The sequence below is a fragment of the Trachurus trachurus genome (assembly GCF_905171665.1).
Source record: "Trachurus trachurus genome assembly, chromosome: 4".
NCBI lineage: Eukaryota > Metazoa > Chordata > Actinopteri > Carangiformes > Carangidae > Trachurus > Trachurus trachurus.
The window spans coordinates 24,926,474-24,946,173 of NC_139898.1; the positions used below are offsets into that span (position 1 = coordinate 24,926,474).

Sequence of the window (19,700 nt, forward strand, 5' to 3'; positions counted from 1 at the left end):
CTCTCCAACCTAATACTTAATCAATTCAACCATTATTTAGTGTTTATACTAATAACGCTCCATCTCCTTGTGAACTGTATGATCCAATGAATATGTGCTCAACCTTAACTTACTTCCTCCACGTGGCTGGATAATATGTCACTCGTCGTCATCCTCGTCAACTGCGTGTTCTTGGGCATGTACAACCCCCATGAGGACATGACTAACTTACAGGTAAGAAATCCACATGCACTGTTTGAACAACTCTTTTACTCACCACACAGTCCAACACAGCGTTTGTTTCTGCATGTGCTTGCTTATTCTAAATTGAAAATGTCCGTCTGTATTGTTGCACTTACAAGGATGTTGCAATGTTGTATTTTTGTCTCTCCTGCATGTTTAACCATATATATTTTTGTGGTCAGATACTGGATCATTTTAGCATGGCCTTCTTCCTCATGGAGAAGGCCATCGAGGTGTTGGCGTTCGGGCTCTACGGCTATGAGGGAAGCTACCTGAGCCAGAACTGGAACAAGTTGGACTTCATCCTCTACTGTGGAGAGTCAGTACCCCACAAATCTCTTGTCCCTGCTTTGGCTTTATAACCATTTTTTGTTTTTAGTCATGAACTTATTGACTTTTAAACTGTTTAAATGTTTTTATGACTTTATATTCACTCTTGAAATGCATGTGTATGTGTATTTTTTTAGCGATGTTCTCCCTCTTTATTGTCTGCAACTGTCTCTGCAGGGTGCTGGATTATTTCCTGGCCTTCTGTGGTGTCCAACTTCACTTGCGTTTTGTGCTCAGGCTGATGCGGCTTGTCACCAGAGTCCCAGGTGAGTGGTGCTCTGTAACATCCCAAAACGTATTTATCCCAGCCGTTTGATATGTAGGCCTATACAGTGGCTGAGAAATCATTAGAAATGGATTAATGTGCTTAAAGATTTTTAAAGTAAAAAATATTTTTTCCAGTGAATTTATGAGCCTTTTATTTTTTAATTCAACATTTGTTCAGTATCATCACCTACAGTCCATCAACATCCATCAGTGCTGCTTTTGTTACTTCTTGTCTACTAATAATGAAACTTACAAAAAGACAATAACTTGTACCTATAGCCTACTATTCTTCCTCTTATAGTTTGTACAATTGTCTGAAATATTTTCATCTTTATTTTGCTCTTGTAGGAATCTTGGGCATACATTAGTTTGCATTCTTGTGTATCTAGGTGCATCTATATTTGTTGATATTTGAAAAAAAGAAAGAAAAGAAAGTGTGATGACTGAATGCAACAACATGCTCACTGTCTCCACGATATCTAACACCTGGATGTGGACATCATGTGTGTGAACTACAAATATGAAAGCATGTGTCCTAGGTGCATGTGTGCGTCTTTGAAGTTTTGTCAGAGTGATCGTTGCTCATGGAGTCCTCCTGTGTCCCGCGCAGATATGCAGGACCTGGTGGTGACTCTGATGGACGTTCTCCCGATGCTCTCAAACGTCCTCATTATGTACCTCGTCTACCTGGTTGTCTTTGGCGTGGTGGGAGTCCAGCTGTGGAAGGGGATGCTGCGCAACCGCTGCTTCCTTGGAGTTGACATCCCTGGCAAGTAAGGAACCTCTCTAGGCATTCAGAACAACGACAAATGATCCAAAATAACTTGTCAGCTTACCTATTATTCATTTACTGCTAGAAAATTGCTTTGACTTGTCTCGAATCTATCAACTTAATTTTAGTGAATATTCTTCCACTAGACTCTATGATTTATTTGCTAATAATTTCAGATCTTAATTTGCTTTTATAGTGGTTATTAGAGAAACAATACAAACACAATAATGTGATATTTAACATATCGCTCTGCCTTTAACATGTAGAAGAAGGCAAGCTAATTCAGATGATAAATAACAACCTCCTTCTCTAACCCTAAATAACTTTTGGATATTTCCACGTAGTAGGTTATTTTTGGCCTTAAACGTTATGTGTTCTGTGTGATATTCCTAAAGATGTTCACACTTTCCCTGTCCATAAATCACAGCGTATCCCTGAGACCATACTTTGTGCCAGAGAATAACAATGACAAAGTAGACGCATTCATTTGCTCGCGTGACCAAGTGGGGCTGCGCCACTGCCACGACGTGCCGCCTTTTGTCCAGGACGGGCAGACGTGCACGGCGGCTCCTCCGCACAGCGGCTTGGCCTCCGATGGCTGTGTGAACTGGAACGTGTATTACAACGTCTGTCGCCCGGGGGACCACAACCCCTACAAGGGAGCCATCAGCTTCGACAACGTTGGGCTCGCCATGATCACCATCTTCCAGGTGAGAGAGCACTTGCTCTTTCTCCTTCCTCCATCATCCATCCATCAATGCTTTATCATCATTCTGGTTGTCCTCTGGCTTGGAGAACCAATCATTAGTCCTGTCATGTCCTCTCCTCCTGCAGGCTGTCACACTGGAGGGCTGGGTGGACATCATGTTCCAAGTCATGAACGCCTATTCGTTTGGGAGCTTCATATTCTTCTTGCTCGTCACCGTTGTAAGAAGCAACTTGTTTTGGGTCGGTGATGTTGTATTTCAGTCTCTCCCTTTGTGCTCATGTCGGGGTGCTTCACCTTCCCACCCAGATGGGCGCCATCATCATCATGAACGTGTGCGCCGTCGTCATCGCCACGCAGTTCTCCAAGAGCATGACCAGGCCGAGGAAAGTGCAGAAAACCAACCCCATCGTGCTGCTGTGCATCCGCTTCTTCCGCTGGCTGTGGGCGGCCGCCATCAGGTCGGACAGTGTCGAGTGTCTTTGTGTCCAACTGCAGCTCAGATGTGCAGTGTGCATTTATATCTCCTGGCTGCCTGAACAATTTCATATCATGTCCTTCTACCAACAGATGTCAGAACAGGGTGCACCCGAAGCGCAGCAAGCATGGCACCGCAGGTGTACTGGTGAGACTGGTCGACATGTTTTGGTTTTTTTCAGCAATGGCAGCTGCTTTGACTCACTCCCTGACTCCACCTGTCTCCCAGGATGAAATCCTCAGTCCACTTGAGAGAGCGTTCGAGCGGTTGATCAGCAGCAGGTGGTTTGAGCGGGTGATCATGTTCGCCGTCTTCCTCAGTGTCCTCACCATGGCCATCGAGCACCATGGACAGGTGAGGAGCAGCTCGGTCTCATCAACAACAAAAGACAGGGTTTTATGTTTTTTTTCTTTCCTGCTTATTTCATGTTGATTGTCTACGTTCTCTCTCTACAGCCTCAGCGGGTGGCAGAGATGCTGAACATCAGCAACATTGTCTTTGCCGTTATATTCGCTCTGGAGCTGTGCATAAAGCTGCTGGCCCTCAAGTGGGGATACTTCAAGTGCCCCAACAACATCCTCGACTTCATCATCGTCGTCGTCAGGTAGAGTTAAAACTCATGGATACAGGGTGTAAAAATGTAAATCAGACAGACCACAAATGAAGTTGACAGTGAACTCCATTTGAGATTTAAAGTCTTATCTACTGTATATTGGACTGGTATAGTGGTTACACTGGTTACACTGTTACAACGAGGTTTAGGACTCAAGCATGTTTGTTGACTGTTGGTTTGAAGATAGCTGTGCACCAGGGACATCACCTGGAGCTGAGCAACGGTGCTTCCGGTGAAATTTAAATGTGCTTTATTTTCTTTCTTGTGATTTTTATTTTTTTTATTGTGTAATACAAGTGGCAAACATAAAGCAAACATAAAGACATGACACAGCAAAAGACAAGAAAAACACAACACCCCAACACAGCAGCCAAAAAAGTTGAGAGTTAAATAAGAGATAGATTGTGACAAAAGAGAACAAAACAAGAGAAGAAGATAATAAATACATAAATGAATAATAATAAAAAAATAAAAAAATAAATTAATTAAAAAAATAAACATCTTCAGCCAATCGATCAATCAATCAAATCCCTCCTCCCCTCCCTTTCTTGTGATCTTTTAGCTTCTTGGAGATCAGCAGCAAATCGTTTGGCAGGCTGTCCATGCTGCGCATGTTGCGTCTGCTGCGGTTCGTGCGGCTGCTTCACTTCATGCCGCACCTGAAGCGACAGCTGCTCGTGCTGACCAACACCATGAGGGAGGGGAGCAAGGTCTACAAGCTGATGCTTTATGTCGTCATCATTTTCAGGTATGCGCAGACTAAATTTTTTTGTTGTTGTTGTTGGTGGACACCTGTCCCATGACAATGCTGTAGTAACATGTGACGGTCTCTTTGCAGCGTGGTGGGCAGGGCTCTGTTTGGAGGGAAGTTCCAGTTCAAGACTCAGGACGGGAAAACCATCCACAGCCGCATGAACTTTGACTCCTTCCACTGGTCCATGGTCACTGTGTTCCAGGTCAGTGTTTGACATCCTAATCTGAGCCAAACTCCATCATCATCATCAGCATGCCGTCTCTGCATGAATCTGTCTGTCTTGTTCTCTTCTATCTGAACCAATCGATCCAGGTCCTGACCGAGGAGGACTGGAACCTGGTGCTCTACGACGCCATAGCTACAACCTCCTTGTGGGCGGTTCTCTATGTCTTCCTGATCATCATAGTGGGAAAACATGTCCTCCTCAACGTCATGGTGGGCATCGTGGTCAAGAGCTTCCAGACTGAGGTGAGACTACCTCTGCTCTGCAGGAGGGCGACATCTTATGAGCTATTGAATATCACACCCAACACGTCTGTGTACACACGTTTATGTTGCACTCTGTTTGTTTCAGCATGGTCCAGATGAGGGCAGTGACGGAAGCTCTTCTCCACCCGGCGAGACATTTAAGATCGCCCACGGACCAGATGTAAATTCTTCTAGTGTTTCCCTAAATATATCAACATTGCAGCTGACACCTTTGCTCAACTTATCTTCATGTTGTCTCAGGGCGCCTCAACATCTGGAGCCGGCAGTGGCACCGACACCACACCTCCGCAGACCAGAGACGTGAGTTCCTCAGAAAGATCAGCATTTTGGGATCTTTGGCCTAAAAGACTTTGTGTTTGTTTAAAGCAACATTTTGCTGGTGTTGGTTCCCGTTGACTCATGTGCACCTGTTCACCTGTGCAGACCTCTCTGAGCATCATCCACAGAGCGCTGGGCTGGTGCCGGGGACACAAAGACTGGTCCTTGTTTGTGTTCTCTCCAAAGAACAGGTAGGTCTGATAGGACGAAACCTGAAAGCTCAAACTACGGTGGCCCTGAGAGCTCAAGAAAAACTTAACATGTGTGTTTGTGTTTGGCTTCAGGTTCCGCATCTTGTGCCAGCGTCTAATCTCCCACAAGATGTTTGACTATGTCATCCTTCTCTTCATCATCCTGAGCTGTGTTGCCATCGCCATGGAGAGGCCTGACATAAAAAAAGGCAGCACGGTGAGACACACATGCATGACCTGTGTGTGTGTGTGTTGACAGCCAGCGCGTGCACACACACACACACACACTCAAGCCAATCCACTCACAGACACTCATTAGCATCTATCATAATGCATCTCTGTCAAAATGCCATAAGTAAAAGAAAAGAAAAGATTACGATAAAGATTTTATTCTGCGGGTAATGGGGGCGGGACTAGATAAGCTTTTGCTTCTCCCGCTTTCCCTTTCGGCCATGTGTATTGTATTATTTGAACTAAGATGAAGTGTGATGATGATGATTTAATTGACATGCCCGAAATAAACAAATAAATAAATAAATCTCCTCTGCCCTCCAGGAGCGTTGGATCCTGACGACATCCAACTACGTCTTCTCTGCCGTCTTCCTGGTGGAGATGATTTTCAAGGTAAACCCCAGTGTGTTTTGTTTTACCTGCAGTGCTCTGTGGTGAGAGTGAAATGACACTGGAGCTGTTGAATGACCTTTCTGACCTCAGCTGATCCGGGTCTGATCAACCCAAAATGGGTTTTTAGAACTTTTTTCATCTTAATTGATCTTATTTCCAGAGATGTTCTGCTAAATAATATTTTAAATTTAAGCGTGTTGATGTGGTGTTACTCTCACGCCAGGTCGTAGCTCTCGGCCTGCTGTACGGGAAGGACAGCTACTGCCACTCCGCCTGGAACAGTGTGGACGGCACGCTGGTGATTTTGTCGTTGGTCAGCATCTTCGTCTCGCTGAGCAGCCCCAGTAAAACCAACAACCTGGGCATCTTCAAAGTGTTGCGTCTGCTGCGAGCCTTCCGCCCTCTGAGGTGCATCATTTATTTATGTCATGTGCCCAAACCCACGTGTGAAGATCCAATCTGAATTCCTGCTTTAGTGTGTGTGCAGAAAACAAACGTCTGTGTGTCCTCCAGGTTGATCAAGCGAGCCCAGAAACTGAAGCTGGCCGTGGAGGCGCTGGTAGCCTCCATCAAACCACTGGGGAACATCGTCCTGATTTGCTGCACCTTTTTCTTTTTCTATGGCATCCTGGGAGTGCAGGTAGGTTGGCACACGCACACTCATGCAGAATATTTGGTAGCCCTTTAATTTACAGGCAGGCAATTACATGATAATTACATGTCAATGTCAAGAAATAACAAGTAATTGCGTAGTAATGTCAAGAAATAGCCTAGAAATAATGGCCAATTTTATAGTAATGTCATGTTTTTCATAAAGGCAAAAGATTACTCATGCTTTTCATGCTTTGAATTTTTTGGGAAAGGCCAGACTTTTTCTCCACCAAGTCCTTGACCATTATTTCTGGGCTATATCTACGCAATCAATAGTTATTTCTTGGCTATCTTTCTTGACATTACTATGAAATTGACCATTATTTCTAGACTATTTTGAGACAGTATGATGCAATTACTTGTTATTTCTTAGCTATAGCTTGACATTATCATGTAATTAGGGCCTATAAATTGAAGGGTTACCGAATATGGGATATTTCTTTTACCCAAACTGACAATGAAGCCATTAAAATGGCCTTTATCTATTGAGAATAATGTCTCTGTTCTTCATAAACCATCTGCTCTGTCTGCAGCTGTTTAAGGGGAAGTGGTACCACTGTGTGGGCGAGGCCATCGGTAACGTCACCCACAGGAACGAGTGTGTGACGGCTGGCTACAGCTGGGAGAGAAAGACGTACCACTTTGACAATCTGCCTCAGGTGAGGCACATAAATAACACATTTAAAAACAGGTCAGATATTCCCCCAATCCAATCAGCAGGATCACACCATAGATACCATGAAGCAGACGTGGATCCAGAGCATGCTCTAATGTTACAGTAACAAACACAGATAACTAAACAGCGCTGGACTCTCTCAGTGACATATAATGAATGAATTTTGATGAATTTGTAAACTGCAAACTCACCATGTTGACGAAACTGTAATTTGTCTGTCTGTTTGTTCCTGTCCAGGCTCTGCTGACCCTGTTTGTGATGTACTCGAAGGACGGCTGGGTCACCCTCATGCACGACGGGGTGGATGCTGTGGGGGTGGATCGACAGGTACTGTGTGGTGATCTAATAATAGGACAGGTCACACCTGATATTCCCACACCACATTATACTCCGCCTTAGAAATCAGTCTTGTGATTTTCATCTGGCCTCTTCCCCTCTTCCTTTTTTTCCCATATGTTTAGCCTGTGAGAGACCACAACAGGTGGATGGTGCTGTTTTTCATCAGCTTCATGATCCTCAGTTTCTTCCTCCTCGACATGTTCATCGGTGTGATGGTGGACACCTTCCAAGAGTGTCAGCAGAGGCAAAAGAGGCAGAGGAAAGCAGAGGAGGGGGAACACATGATGGGAGACCAACCCACAGGTAAGGACAAGGGGGGTTAGTCGCTCCCGTGATGCATTATTGATGTTAAACTGTTGAACATAGAGCAGCAGTGATTGTGAATTTCTCATGTGCACAAATACAGGGGTCCAGAAGGTGCCATATTACGCCAAATACTCCCCTTTCCGTCGGTACATCCACTCCATTTGTGAAAGCCGCGGCATGGATCACGCCATGAACGCCGTAGTCCTCCTCAGCATCCTCGTAATGGCTCTCGAGCACTATGGCCAACCTCTGGTAATGCACACACTCACACAAACGCACTGTGGCTGCAACAAGCTTTAACCTTTAAACCAGTTTAAATTGAAATTCTGTTGCACGAAACTAGATTAAAGGTTCATGAGGCAAGAAATGCACATGCGTTTTAAGTTTTTTACTGCTAATGGGCGATGACGCGTTAAAAACCAAAAAGAATGAGCCCACCCGCGTATCTCTCCGTTGCCTTGAACAGGCTGTGTGCTGCATAATGCGCTGCAATTCTGGGTCCGAATTTCCCGCGCTGTCCGCGGATGTGACGTCAAATGACGCTGCATGCGCGTCCTCGACAGCTTCGGCTTTCCACCGCTTGCGACTAGCCGTCGGCGGATGTCTTGCAGCCTGAACAGTTATGTGAGCAGCGAGTAGAGAAATAACGTCACTTTCTTACATTTTAATATTTTTTCATGCGAGAAAGTGACAGTTTAGAGTCCCAATCTGCTGTCAGTTTATCCAAATAACGTCTGTAAGTAGGTTTGCTCCGACATTTTTTGGAGGAGTGCAGAGCCACACACGAGTGGCAGCAGCAGCGGCTCGTCACAGAGGCTGCAGCCGGGGAGCTGAGCTCATCGGCCGGGCAAACTTTGTCCTCCTCCCAGGAAAGAAAACGAGCCGAGCAACTTCCCCACAGGTTTTTAGCATAGACTGTAAAAAGAGGTTTTTAGAGGTTTTCTGCCGGCTGGTTGAATTGTTTTTAGGAGATACATGCTGATCTCATTGATGAAATCTAACAGTGGCACTGTGGCAGTCGCATTAGTTAATTTGAATGAAAAGTGAAGCAAGCAAGCAAACTTTATTTATATAGCACATTTCATACCGAAGAAGCTTCAGGTGTGTGTGAGCAGCGCAGCCTTGGGGCTCTGTACGTACAAAAATCACCATATTTAGGCTACTTCAATAAATAAATAAATAGTTTTACAATGAGCCGATTGATTCATCCGCGGTCAGTTTATCCAAACAACGCCTGTAAGGAAATTCTCTGACGTGTTCGGAGGAGTGCAGAGCCATTAGAGCAGCCGAGCGGCACCAGCGGCTCATAGCGGCGGCGGCCGGTGTGTTGACCTGATGCCCGGGCGGTCAACCTCCGGGTGTCGCGGTAAATTGAGCACTGTACAATGAGCGCGGCACGGCGCATTTACTGTTTATTAACAGCCAAGCGCGACGTGTGTGTGTGTGTGTGTGTGTGTGTGTGTGTGTGTGTGTGTGTGTGTGTGTGTGTGTCGTGAGAGAGACAGCAGGTAGAGGGGCTGACTGGCAGAGATGAGAGATAGTGAAAGCTGTTCTTTTTTTCTGTGAGAGACTGCTGCGGCGGACACAAACGAAACTGTGGCGGCTGATTAATGGAAAACACTGGTATAGTAACGTTACGCCGTTTCCAATTCAGCCACAGTGTCACTGTCACAGCATCAGCTGCACTGCTGTGGAGAGTTGATGCGCACTCCCGCACCAGCTTGGCTGATGGCTGCAGTAACCCTGACGGCCGCTACGGCCGTTTTATCGCTAATGAGTTTTATTCCTTGATCTTGCCTCAAGCTCCTTTAAGATTGAGAGAGCTTAAATTCAAAACTTTCTTTAAACTCAGTTTAGTTTTTACCTTAAAAATTTGATTTAATTGTGTTGCATCACAACTTTGAAGTCCAATTTTAACTGTGATCTCTGGTTATCCTTGAACTGTAAGCTGAGGAGGTTTAACTTTTGCAACTTTTGCTGTTTGTCCGTGTTTTCAGTGGATGGAGATGCTGATTGAGATAAGCTTCTACATGTTCACCGGCTTCCTATTCATGGAGATCCTGCTGAAGCTCACGGCCTTCGGCTTCAGAAGATACACAGCTGCCATGTACTACACTAGAATTTGAGAGAATTTAACTTCTGAGTTTGCTTTTGTGTGTTTAGTATAGTAACCATGGTGTGTGTGTGTGTGTGTGTGTGTGTGTGTGTGTGTGTGTGTGTGTGTGTGTGTGTGTGTGTGTGTGTGTGTGTGTGTGTGTAGATGGAATCTGCTCGACGTTTCCGTGGCCTTGATTTCCGTCATCAACATCGTCCTCAACAATGTGAACGCAGCAGCAGCTATCATCAATCCCAGCATCTTCAGAGTCCTCCGAGCACTAAGACTAGCACAGGGTACACACACATGCACACACACACACACACACACACACACATACACACGTGCACACACATGCACACACAACAAGCTGAACATGTATGGGTTTGGGAGGTGTGATGTGTGAGTCTGAGTGTGTGAACAGCTCCTGTGTCTCTCCCCAGTGCTAAAGGCAAAAAAAATACAGCTCCTCTTGAAGACCGTCATGAAGACGCTGTCACAGGTACACACACAAACACACACACACACACACGCACACACACACTATCAGGTTGTTTGATTGCAAGCATGAGATAAATGACTTTTTTTTTTTTTTTTTAATTCCAGGTTGGAAACATCTGTGTGCTCTTCATGTTCTTCTTCTTCATATATGCTGTTTTGGGAGTGGAGCTCTTCGGCAAGCTAGGTCAGCACACACACACACACACACACAGATCCCATGTTTCCACGCTATCCACCTTTTACCGTTTGCACATTCCAAACAGTTCTCTATTAAGTCCAAACACAGATCTGAAGGATTTTAATCGTGTGCGCTGCTGTCTGTTGATCAGAGTGCAGCAGCGATAATCCGTGCCTGGGTTTACATCAGCACTTCAGCTTCAGGCACTTTGGCATGGCCCTGCTCACACTCTACCAGGTGTGCACCGGGGACAACTGGAGCGAGATCATGAAAGTACGTACGCAAGCGCACAAACAAATAGATTAACACACAGACGCACAAACATCCTCCAACCCACAGATAAATACAGGTTTATATAAGTGTTTCTCTCTAATTATTTTCTCTGAATTTCACTCTGTCTCTGCAGGACACGTTGAGGGAGTGTCGGCCGGATGCCATCAGCTGTCAGAGCTACCTGTCCTGGGCCTCGCCGATTTTCTTCATCACCTTTGTGATGATGGCCCAGTTTGTGCTGATGAACCTGGTGGTGGGGGCCATCATGCAGTCCCTAGAGGACAGCTATGAGGTACAGACGAGCACCACAGTCACTCTCTGACAGCTTTATTTCAAGATTTCATTTTGTAGAGGCTTCATATTTTCTTAACATCTTACCTATAAAGTTCCTTGATGGGAACAATGCAACCTGGAACTAATTACAGAGAAAATAGTCATGATTTTTACTTTACTTATATTTCTTCAATTCAGGGTGGCAATCAGATAGTTATGGATACTCAGGTACCAAAGAATCTACTCTTTCTGTAAAAAAAAAAAAAGGCATTAGGGTGAGATTTAGTAATAATGCAAAGGAGCAGATGTACGCATAAGAATCATCTGTAGTCCAGTGTCTTGCAAGGATAATTCAGATGAACTGAGGTTTGTTTTTCCTTGTAAATATGACGTATTGCCTCAGTCCTGCTGTCAGAACACAGCCTGTAGAGAGTGACACCAAACAGAGGCTGTGAAGTGAAGCTTAGGCACAGCTGTCAGAGGAGAATATGTTAACATTTCCCAGAAATCTAACAATCTCCCGTCTTTGTCAGGAAGTGAGACAGAAGGAAGGTGGGAATACACCAGAATCTCAGGTGGAAAAGCCAGCAGTGACGCCAATTATTTTGTAATTTGATGTATGTGTGTGTATGTGATGTATATATTTTTTTTAGCAATTTAAATTTTCATAATAAAAATCAATTAATCAAATGCACTGTTGTGGTTGTTGAGGGAAATCCTATTGTTTTGATTGTTCTTGTTGATAAAGAGAAAACATAGAAGCCTTATAACAAGCAACCAAAGCCATGTTAGAGTTAAGGCTAGAGTGTGTAACTTCTGTCGACCCCTAGTGCTAGTCTATGTAATTACAAAAAAAAAAAAAAATCTACTGGCACTTCCACAACATGTCTGGTAGTATCTGTGGTAACACAACCACATAGGAATGCAGGCAACGACAGGCCAGGGATAAGTACCTATCTTTGGTGAATGTGGCTGTGGTCACATTCGCGAATAACATGGCACGCCTCTTACGCTCTAAGTCGCGGGCTGTATTATGTAGTGTTACCGGGACTTCTTCTCCACTTTTTCCACAATTCATTTGAAATCTGTATAGTATGTTCCATTGCTGGCACTCACAGTGTCTCCTATAGACAGTAAAGACAAATCACTTCTTGGATTTCATGTTTTTATTGTAGATAAAGAACATTCAGAAGAAGAAGTCGATCCAAATATTGACAGCAGTTTGTTAGTAGTGTTGATAGTAGTTCAGATGATATCAGAGCAACCCAGGCACTTGCCTAGGGTCCCAGGCTGGAAGGGGCCCCCCAGAGATGCTGTGCTTGGACACATCAAATCTCTCTAATGGGGCCCCCTACCGGCTGGCTTGCTAGTTTGCTAGTGGGAGGGGCTTGTGTCAAATGCATGCAAATTAGCCATGAAGCAAACTTATCCAAGTGCTATGTTAGAAATAAAATTATTTATTATTTATTGAGTCATCAGTGGGTTTGGATTTATTAACGGTTAATGTTTGTGGCTGTGGCTATAGGTTGTGAGGACTCTTGCTTGTGTGTAGAGTGTCTAGAAACAACCTGAATTAGGCTATATATTTCTCCATCCCTAACCTCACATAATATAACTCAAATTAGTATAAGTGATGGTTCAGTTCAATAAAAACTGATGTAAGGGTTCACAACTCAGGGTTACTTAATGTATTTATGACAATATGGCCTGTTTGTGTTACAACACCTCTACCATAGCAAAAACACTCCTATGTTTTGGATTTTGTTTAGCATGTAAATCATGACCCTCTTCACTTCACAAACGTCTTTGGCGCCCTCTGTTGATTCTCTGATGCAGTGCTGTAAATATTAGTAGTGTCTTAAAGGGACAACGAGGAGTTTCTATTCGGTTATAAAAAAAGTCTCACGTTAATGTGGATGAATCTCCGCTACCCACACTTGTTAATGGGCCCATTTTCGATAAATATATCGTTTTGTCTCTATCGTTATTTTGTTATTATTAGTGGTGGCGGAAGTGCTGGTCGAGCCGACCAGCGTTTCCTTCGTTGCGAATCATGAGAATAACGCAGCCGCATCGCCGTTTATGGTCGGAACTACGGTGGTATGTGAACTTCTTTGAACCTCTGACTTTAATTATTGATGAATGAAAACATGAGTCCGTCTTGCGCCGGTCAAAGAAATGTACAGTGCGCGCGGAGGCTCATAAATGTAGTGTGAAAACGCTTCGCTTTTCCAAAACTCCTCGTTGTCCCTTTAAGTTAAAGCCAAGTGTTATGTTACATACTATCCCTTGGATATTAAACATTTTGTCATTATACCACACAGTTGTATATTTAACAAAAATGTTTGCAACATACAGTATGCATATTAAGGTGTTTTACACAATAAAGATTTAGCTCACATAAACTCATACTACATGTTTAGTAGTATTAGTTTGATCTCTTTCCAATGGTCAGAAGACATGATCATATATACTGACTCTCAGCATGAGGACACAATTAAAAACAATTACACCTTTAGATTTTGCTCATATAGCTACACACTATCCCTCTGACTTCTGTATTGTCCCTGTCAGGCCCACACCTAAAGCAAATAACTATCAGCTTTTGTAGCGAACCACCACAACATCACACTACAGATAACTGATCTGAGCTTAATCAAATTTCCCCTCATTAGTAAGAACAGGCTGAGAAGCCACACAGCTCAGTATGAAGCTGACATAACCCCTGACTATCTGGCAGGAGCAGGCTGCATGTTGACGACCACGGTGGAGGAGTTCTTGCGAGTCTTTAACTCGCGATGCATCTGACACCAGGAGCACCACATGCAGAAACAGGAAGTCATGATGTCCTTACAGAGGGAACCCTGCAGAAAAACAAAGCACAAATGACTCTCTTTCTAACTCAGACTCCTGAAACCTTATATGTATTTTTTATATGTATTTTTGTCTTTTCCACAGAATCATGACAGTGGCGTTTCTCCTCCATTACTTCCACTGAAATGACTGGATGGATGGTTGCCCTCCACTGCCAGTATGGACCGAGGAGAACACTTACAGGGATCGGTTTCAGATAAAGTGGGCAAAGGTAAATCTGTTCTTTAAACTATTCACTTACCTTGATGCCATATTTGTGTCGAATGCCAACCCTCAGAGCCAAAGCTGCAGGAGGAACAAACAGCGGTATCCCACAGGCTGTCAATATGGCAGGGCTGCATATGTCACATAGTGGTAGACAACGGTTATCTCCAAATGTTCCCGAAACTGTGCAGGCAAGGCAAGGGCAGCAGAAGAAACCATAGCAACCTGAAAAACAAGAGTTGTAATAAAGCAGCTTTCAATCTAAGTTTCTTTATATGACTGGAAGAGAGAACAAAAAAATGTGATATAAAATATAATTTGGTATCAGTGTTGAGTGTGAGGGAGTTAACTCTTACAGGAGCTCACGTTGTCACAGCAGTCAAAGAGGCCTGAATTCCAGTTTGTCAATGCCATCGCCTCCTGAACTTTACCACAGAGAGAGAACAAAGAGCCTTTTACCACAAACATTTCAACATTCAGACGTGGCATTTTTCAACACCTCATTACATTAATTTGCATGTTATTGCAAATTCACATCCTGTTGAGTTCATAGAGCATTAGATACAGTTGTGTCCTAAAAATAATTAGAGTCGAATTGCAGGAAAAAGGTTTTAATCTTTGACATCTGATCTGGGTAACCAAACCAGTCAGTGTCAAGTGCCTCCGGGAATTTTTGTGTCTTTGATTTCACCAATGTCTGTCAAGCTGCATTGAGATTGTATGAATAAGGACTGAAATCAGAATAATAGTGACAGCAATATTGTTTATCTAAGGTTAGTGTAGGTAGATTATAAATAACCTGCAGTTTTCTCTCACATCTCATTGATCACTCAGTGTTTTACATGACAGGTCACATTTACCCATTCACTCATTTGTTCATACAGAAATGTTTGGCACTCATAAAATACACAAAATACACAATAACACCCCAATGTTGCATTCAGTATCTTTTTCAAAGAAGAAGCTAAAACTCTTACCTGATCAAGCTGGAAGGTGTGTTATCAATTGGGAACACTGCAGCAGAGTATCTCTTGTGTGAGGCGTCAGGCGTGGCATCTAATGCATGTTTAAAAAGGGACACAAACATGCTGCAGAACCTGACTGTGTGAGTAGCGTGAAGTGGGAACAGCAGCAATAGGCTGAACTATGACAACACTACTTCAGTACAGATGCTGGCAAATGACTGAAGGTGGACACTAAGCGCCAAAAAATGCTGCAATTCAAGAGCCACACAAACACAAAAGTCCCAGTAATTAATAAGTTGTTTTAGATTGCTTTTTGCTACTCAGTTGGACTTTTGCAAGTCCCCTTTTCCCCACAATCCTTCTGAAATCTGGATTGTATCGTCTCCTAATGACAGTAAAGACAAATCACAGCTTGAATTTATGTGTTTTATTGTCGATAAAGAATATTTAGAAAAATAAATCGTTCCAAACATTGACAGCAGTTTGTTAGTAGTGCTGATAGAAATAGTAGTCTGAGTGATATATTTCTCCATCCCCACCCAACATAATATAACCCACAGTCCCAAAGACAATTTTTCTTACAGTTGTCTGTTTATAACAGTTCCATAAAAACTAATGTGAGGCTTCATAACTCTGGATTTGTTAATGTCTTATCACAATCAGGGCCGTTGTATAGGGGAGAAAGGTGATGATAATTCTAGGGGCCCAGCGCCCAGTAGGGCCCACAAAAAAACCCAGTAGTTTCATCTGTATGACTGAATTATTCTGCATAAGACCCTGATTAATACTCATAGTAATGCTGCATTAGCATCAAAACAAAGAAGGCTAAATAAAAAATAATAATACATATGTAGTCTAAGAAAAAAAGTGGTAAAGTCAAGGGCCCACTTTAGTATTCTTTCAGGGGGCCCAGAATTCCTAGTAATGGCCCTGATCACAATACATCCTATTTGTGTTATTTGTGTATTCCTCTACCATAGCTCAACAGTGAAACTCAGTGGACAAAGCATGTAAACAGGTTCTCAGTTTTAGTTCACAAACTTCTTTGGCACCCTCTGTTGATTCTCTGATTGCACTGCATGTTAGTAGCTCACAAACTCCTACTACATGTTTTGTAGTATTCATTTGAGGCCATATCATCATTCAGGCAGATACGTCATCTCAGTTTCTCTTTTGAATGCAAGAAGAACTGATCATATCGTAGCGTGAGGACACGATTCAAAAATCTTTGAATTTTGCTCACAAGCCCTCCTTCTGACTTTGGTATTGCCCCAGTCAGCCCCACACATGTAGCAAACACTCACAAAATCACTTGATCTGAGCTAAATCATATTTACTCAATGAACTCAGTATGAAGCCACTATATATGCTGGCTGGTGCAGTGGAACTGACATCACAGGTGCCGCTATCACAGGAACGGGCTGCATGTTGATGACCACAGCGTTGCTGTTTCGATATTTTAACTCACGATGCATCTGACACCAGGAGCACCACATGCAGAAACAGGAATGTGTGATGTCCGAACAGATAGAGCCCTGCAGGAAAACAAAGCATGAAGGACTCTATCTCTGCTACATCATACAGTTATTATCCAAAGTCCAGTTATGTTTTAGTTATGTATGTTTATGGAAAAAATACCAAGCCACTTCATTTGTCTCACTCATATCAATAAAACCTCAAACTAACAATATTATTTCGTAATTATGTGCATGGTCTTTGTTCCCTATACTTCCACTGAAAGGGAGAACAATTACAAAGTTCAGATGAATTGGAAATAGGTGAATTCATCCTTTAAATTTAAATATTCTCATACCTTGATGCCATATTTGTGTCGGATGCCAACTCTCAGGGCCAAGGCAACAGGGGGCGCACAACAAGGACATCCACAGGCTGCAAGAGGGCTGCATATGTCACAAACAGGAAGACAAGGGTCCTCTCCAAATTGTTCTGACACTGAGCAGGCAAGGCAGGGACAGCAGAAGAAACCATAGCAACCTGGGAAACAAGCGTTGCAATATAAGCAGCTTTCGATCTATTTTGCCTCGAGTAGATCCTAAAAATATATGATATAAGATCTTGTGAAGTTTAATTCTCACCTGATTTTGGGTCATCACAACAGGCACAGAGGTCAGAGTTCCAGTCTGTCATGGTATATGTTGCCATCGCCGGTTGAACTTTACCACAGAGAGCACAAACATTATAACACATTATAACACATTCATACTCAAGGTCAAGTTCTGATTACATTTTTCAGCACCTTGTTACATATTTTTTATGTAAATGTGAAGTTGGATATTGCTGGATTCACAGATCATGAGACCTCATCGTGCCCTAAGTAGAATTACTTACTACTAGTGATATAATTAGCTATTAGCTATTAGCTTGCTATGGACCCAGAGTCCGAAATAAAGAAATATATATAATTAATGTGACATGCAAGCTAAGGGGCCTTTTGATTTAACAGTGGTGACTGTTATGATGCACATTTATTCACTCTCACTACAGAACCATTAAATTGTGAAAATAAGAAGAATAAAAATGTTAGTTTTAGATTAAATGAGCTATAGTTTTCTGTTTTTTTCTGGTCTTATTGATCACTCAAAGTGTTTTACACTACAGGTCACATTCATCCATTCACTCACTTGTTCATAAAGCATTACATTAAAAATACACTCACTCACATATGATCCTAAATTATATTGAATTAAAAAATGTTGATAATTGATAATGGAGACGGAGCTGTGGATCAAATGACCAACTTTCTGAGTCACAGTCAGCACATATTTTTCTATTTCTGGCCTCAATTTTTTTTATTCATTGATTTATTCAACCTTTATTTTAACTCAATAGAGACCTCATTTATAATGTAGTCAAGCAAAAGGTAAATTAAAATGTCTTTGACACAAGAAACAAAAATGCCAAACCAAACCACAATAAATTCAAGAATGTGTCAAGAAAAAGAACAGGATGAAAACCACAAACACATGAACAATAATAATAAACTTTACAGTAATTACTGTAAGATAGGGGTGCATAGGGCGCACAGATCAGAGGAGACAGAAATGTCATCTAATTGAAGACTCAATGTGCCCTCAGGATACAGTATGTCAAGAAAGTATTTGTTCCGCGTTGCAGCTGTATTACTGGAAGAAAGTTATCTTCCTTGTTTGCTAAAACCACACCTGAGTGATGCAAAACACCTGAGCACGTTTTATAAAAGCCCACATTAAAAGAAAGCACTGGAGTAAAGTAAGGAGGTAAAAGACCAATAAAAGCTTTATAAAACTGATAAAGCTTTTATTGATCTTACTGGTCTAATAAGTAAGTAAAATGTATTCATATAGCACTTTTCTCAGAGAGGACTCGTAGTGGCCTATAGCAGCACGATAAAAAGAAAGAAGATCTGCTAAGTAAGCAGGTGCCTGACCATGGAGGGCTCTGTGTGTGAGCTGAAATCAACGGGGAGCCAGAGTAAGGATGCCAAAACGGGAGCGATATGACTGAATCTATGAGATCTGGACAGAAGCCGAGCAGCAGCGTTCTGGACTATAGAAGTTTTATTGAGACAGGTGAAAAGAGAATTGCAGTATAGTCAAGACGTGAGGAGACAAAAGCATGGGTGATCATTTAGTAAAAACAGGAACGAGTTATATTTTTAACATTCTCATCAAGAAGCATGGCCTGATCAAATATACAAACAAACACACAGAGGTTTTGCCCAACTTCCTACACAAGTGACAGTGATGTGTTATGATGATTCAATACATCATACACATTAGAGAAACACGTTTTGTACAGGGTTGGTCTGCACTGGATGTTACACATTAACTGTTCTTATGATGACAACTTCTACAGCAGTGAGATTGAAGACAAAATAAAGATTCAAAACTCTTACCTGATCAAGCTGGAAGCGTTGTTATCACCAGGAGAAGCTGTAACGATGTGCCCCTTGTGTGATGAGTGGCATCTTATGCATGTAGAGAAAGTGACACAAACATGCTGCAGAACCTGACTGTGTGAGCGGTAAGAGGTGGGAGCTAATAGTAGGCAGAACATTATGGTAACAACAGTAGCCTACTTTAATACAGATGCCGTAAATTATAGGTTAGCACTCCACATTTTTCTGAAGTTGCATTTGCACTCAGTGGGACTTCTGCAATTCCCCCTGTTCCCACAATCCTTTTGAAATTTGGACTGTACGATTTTCAATTGTTGGCGTTCACATTATTATACATAGTGAAGACAAATCACTGCTTGATTTTCATGTGTTTTATTGTGAATAACACATATTTAGAAGCAGATGCAAATCCAAATACTTACATAACTGTATTTTAAAGGTTGACCTCTTATCTCCATTCAACAAAATATAACGTACTTTTGTGAGATTGTGGAAAAACAGTTTAATAACACAATGAACAAGAGGCTTTGTGAGTCAGGGTTGGTCAGTTCAAATTAAATTTTAAAGTTTATGTTTTTGTAAGCATACACCCTTCTGTCACTACCTCTACTGTATAACAAAGCTCAAATATGAAACCCCTTACCCTGTAACTTTTTTATTTGTTTTTCTCTCTTCTTATTTATTAATAAATAAATATAGGGGG

At 42.4% G+C, this 19,700-nt stretch overlaps 2 protein-coding genes across 2 annotated transcripts; one reads left to right on the forward strand and one right to left on the reverse strand.

Annotated features, from left to right (window-relative positions):
• Positions 1 to 135: 135 nt before the first annotated feature.
• LOC310985321 (voltage-dependent T-type calcium channel subunit alpha-1I-like) lies at positions 136 to 11,105 on the forward strand (the record flags this gene model as incomplete). Its single annotated transcript, XM_083970897.1, has 30 exons — positions 136 to 213; positions 405 to 541; positions 730 to 818; positions 1,430 to 1,592; positions 2,019 to 2,301; positions 2,426 to 2,518; positions 2,607 to 2,758; positions 2,868 to 2,922; positions 3,004 to 3,129; positions 3,231 to 3,379; positions 3,951 to 4,136; positions 4,227 to 4,344; positions 4,455 to 4,610; positions 4,717 to 4,791; positions 4,872 to 4,931; positions 5,055 to 5,140; positions 5,234 to 5,357; positions 5,696 to 5,764; positions 5,988 to 6,172; positions 6,278 to 6,404; positions 6,949 to 7,074; positions 7,329 to 7,418; positions 7,553 to 7,733; positions 7,837 to 7,988; positions 9,734 to 9,843; positions 9,997 to 10,127; positions 10,275 to 10,333; positions 10,438 to 10,516; positions 10,662 to 10,783; positions 10,917 to 11,105. 30 exons carry the CDS (start codon positions 136 to 138, stop codon positions 11,103 to 11,105), a joined length of 3,750 nt encoding a protein of 1,249 aa, XP_083827023.1.
• Positions 11,106 to 13,785: 2,680 nt separating this feature from the next.
• Positions 13,786 to 14,548, reverse strand: LOC310985322 (cornifelin homolog A-like; the record flags this gene model as incomplete). The annotated part of the gene is made up of 3 exons (XM_083970898.1): positions 13,786 to 13,920; positions 14,172 to 14,359; positions 14,491 to 14,548. The coding sequence occupies 3 exons, from the start codon at positions 14,546 to 14,548 to the stop codon at positions 13,786 to 13,788; spliced, it is 381 nt and encodes a 126-aa protein (XP_083827024.1).
• Positions 14,549 to 19,700: the final 5,152 nt, after the last annotated feature.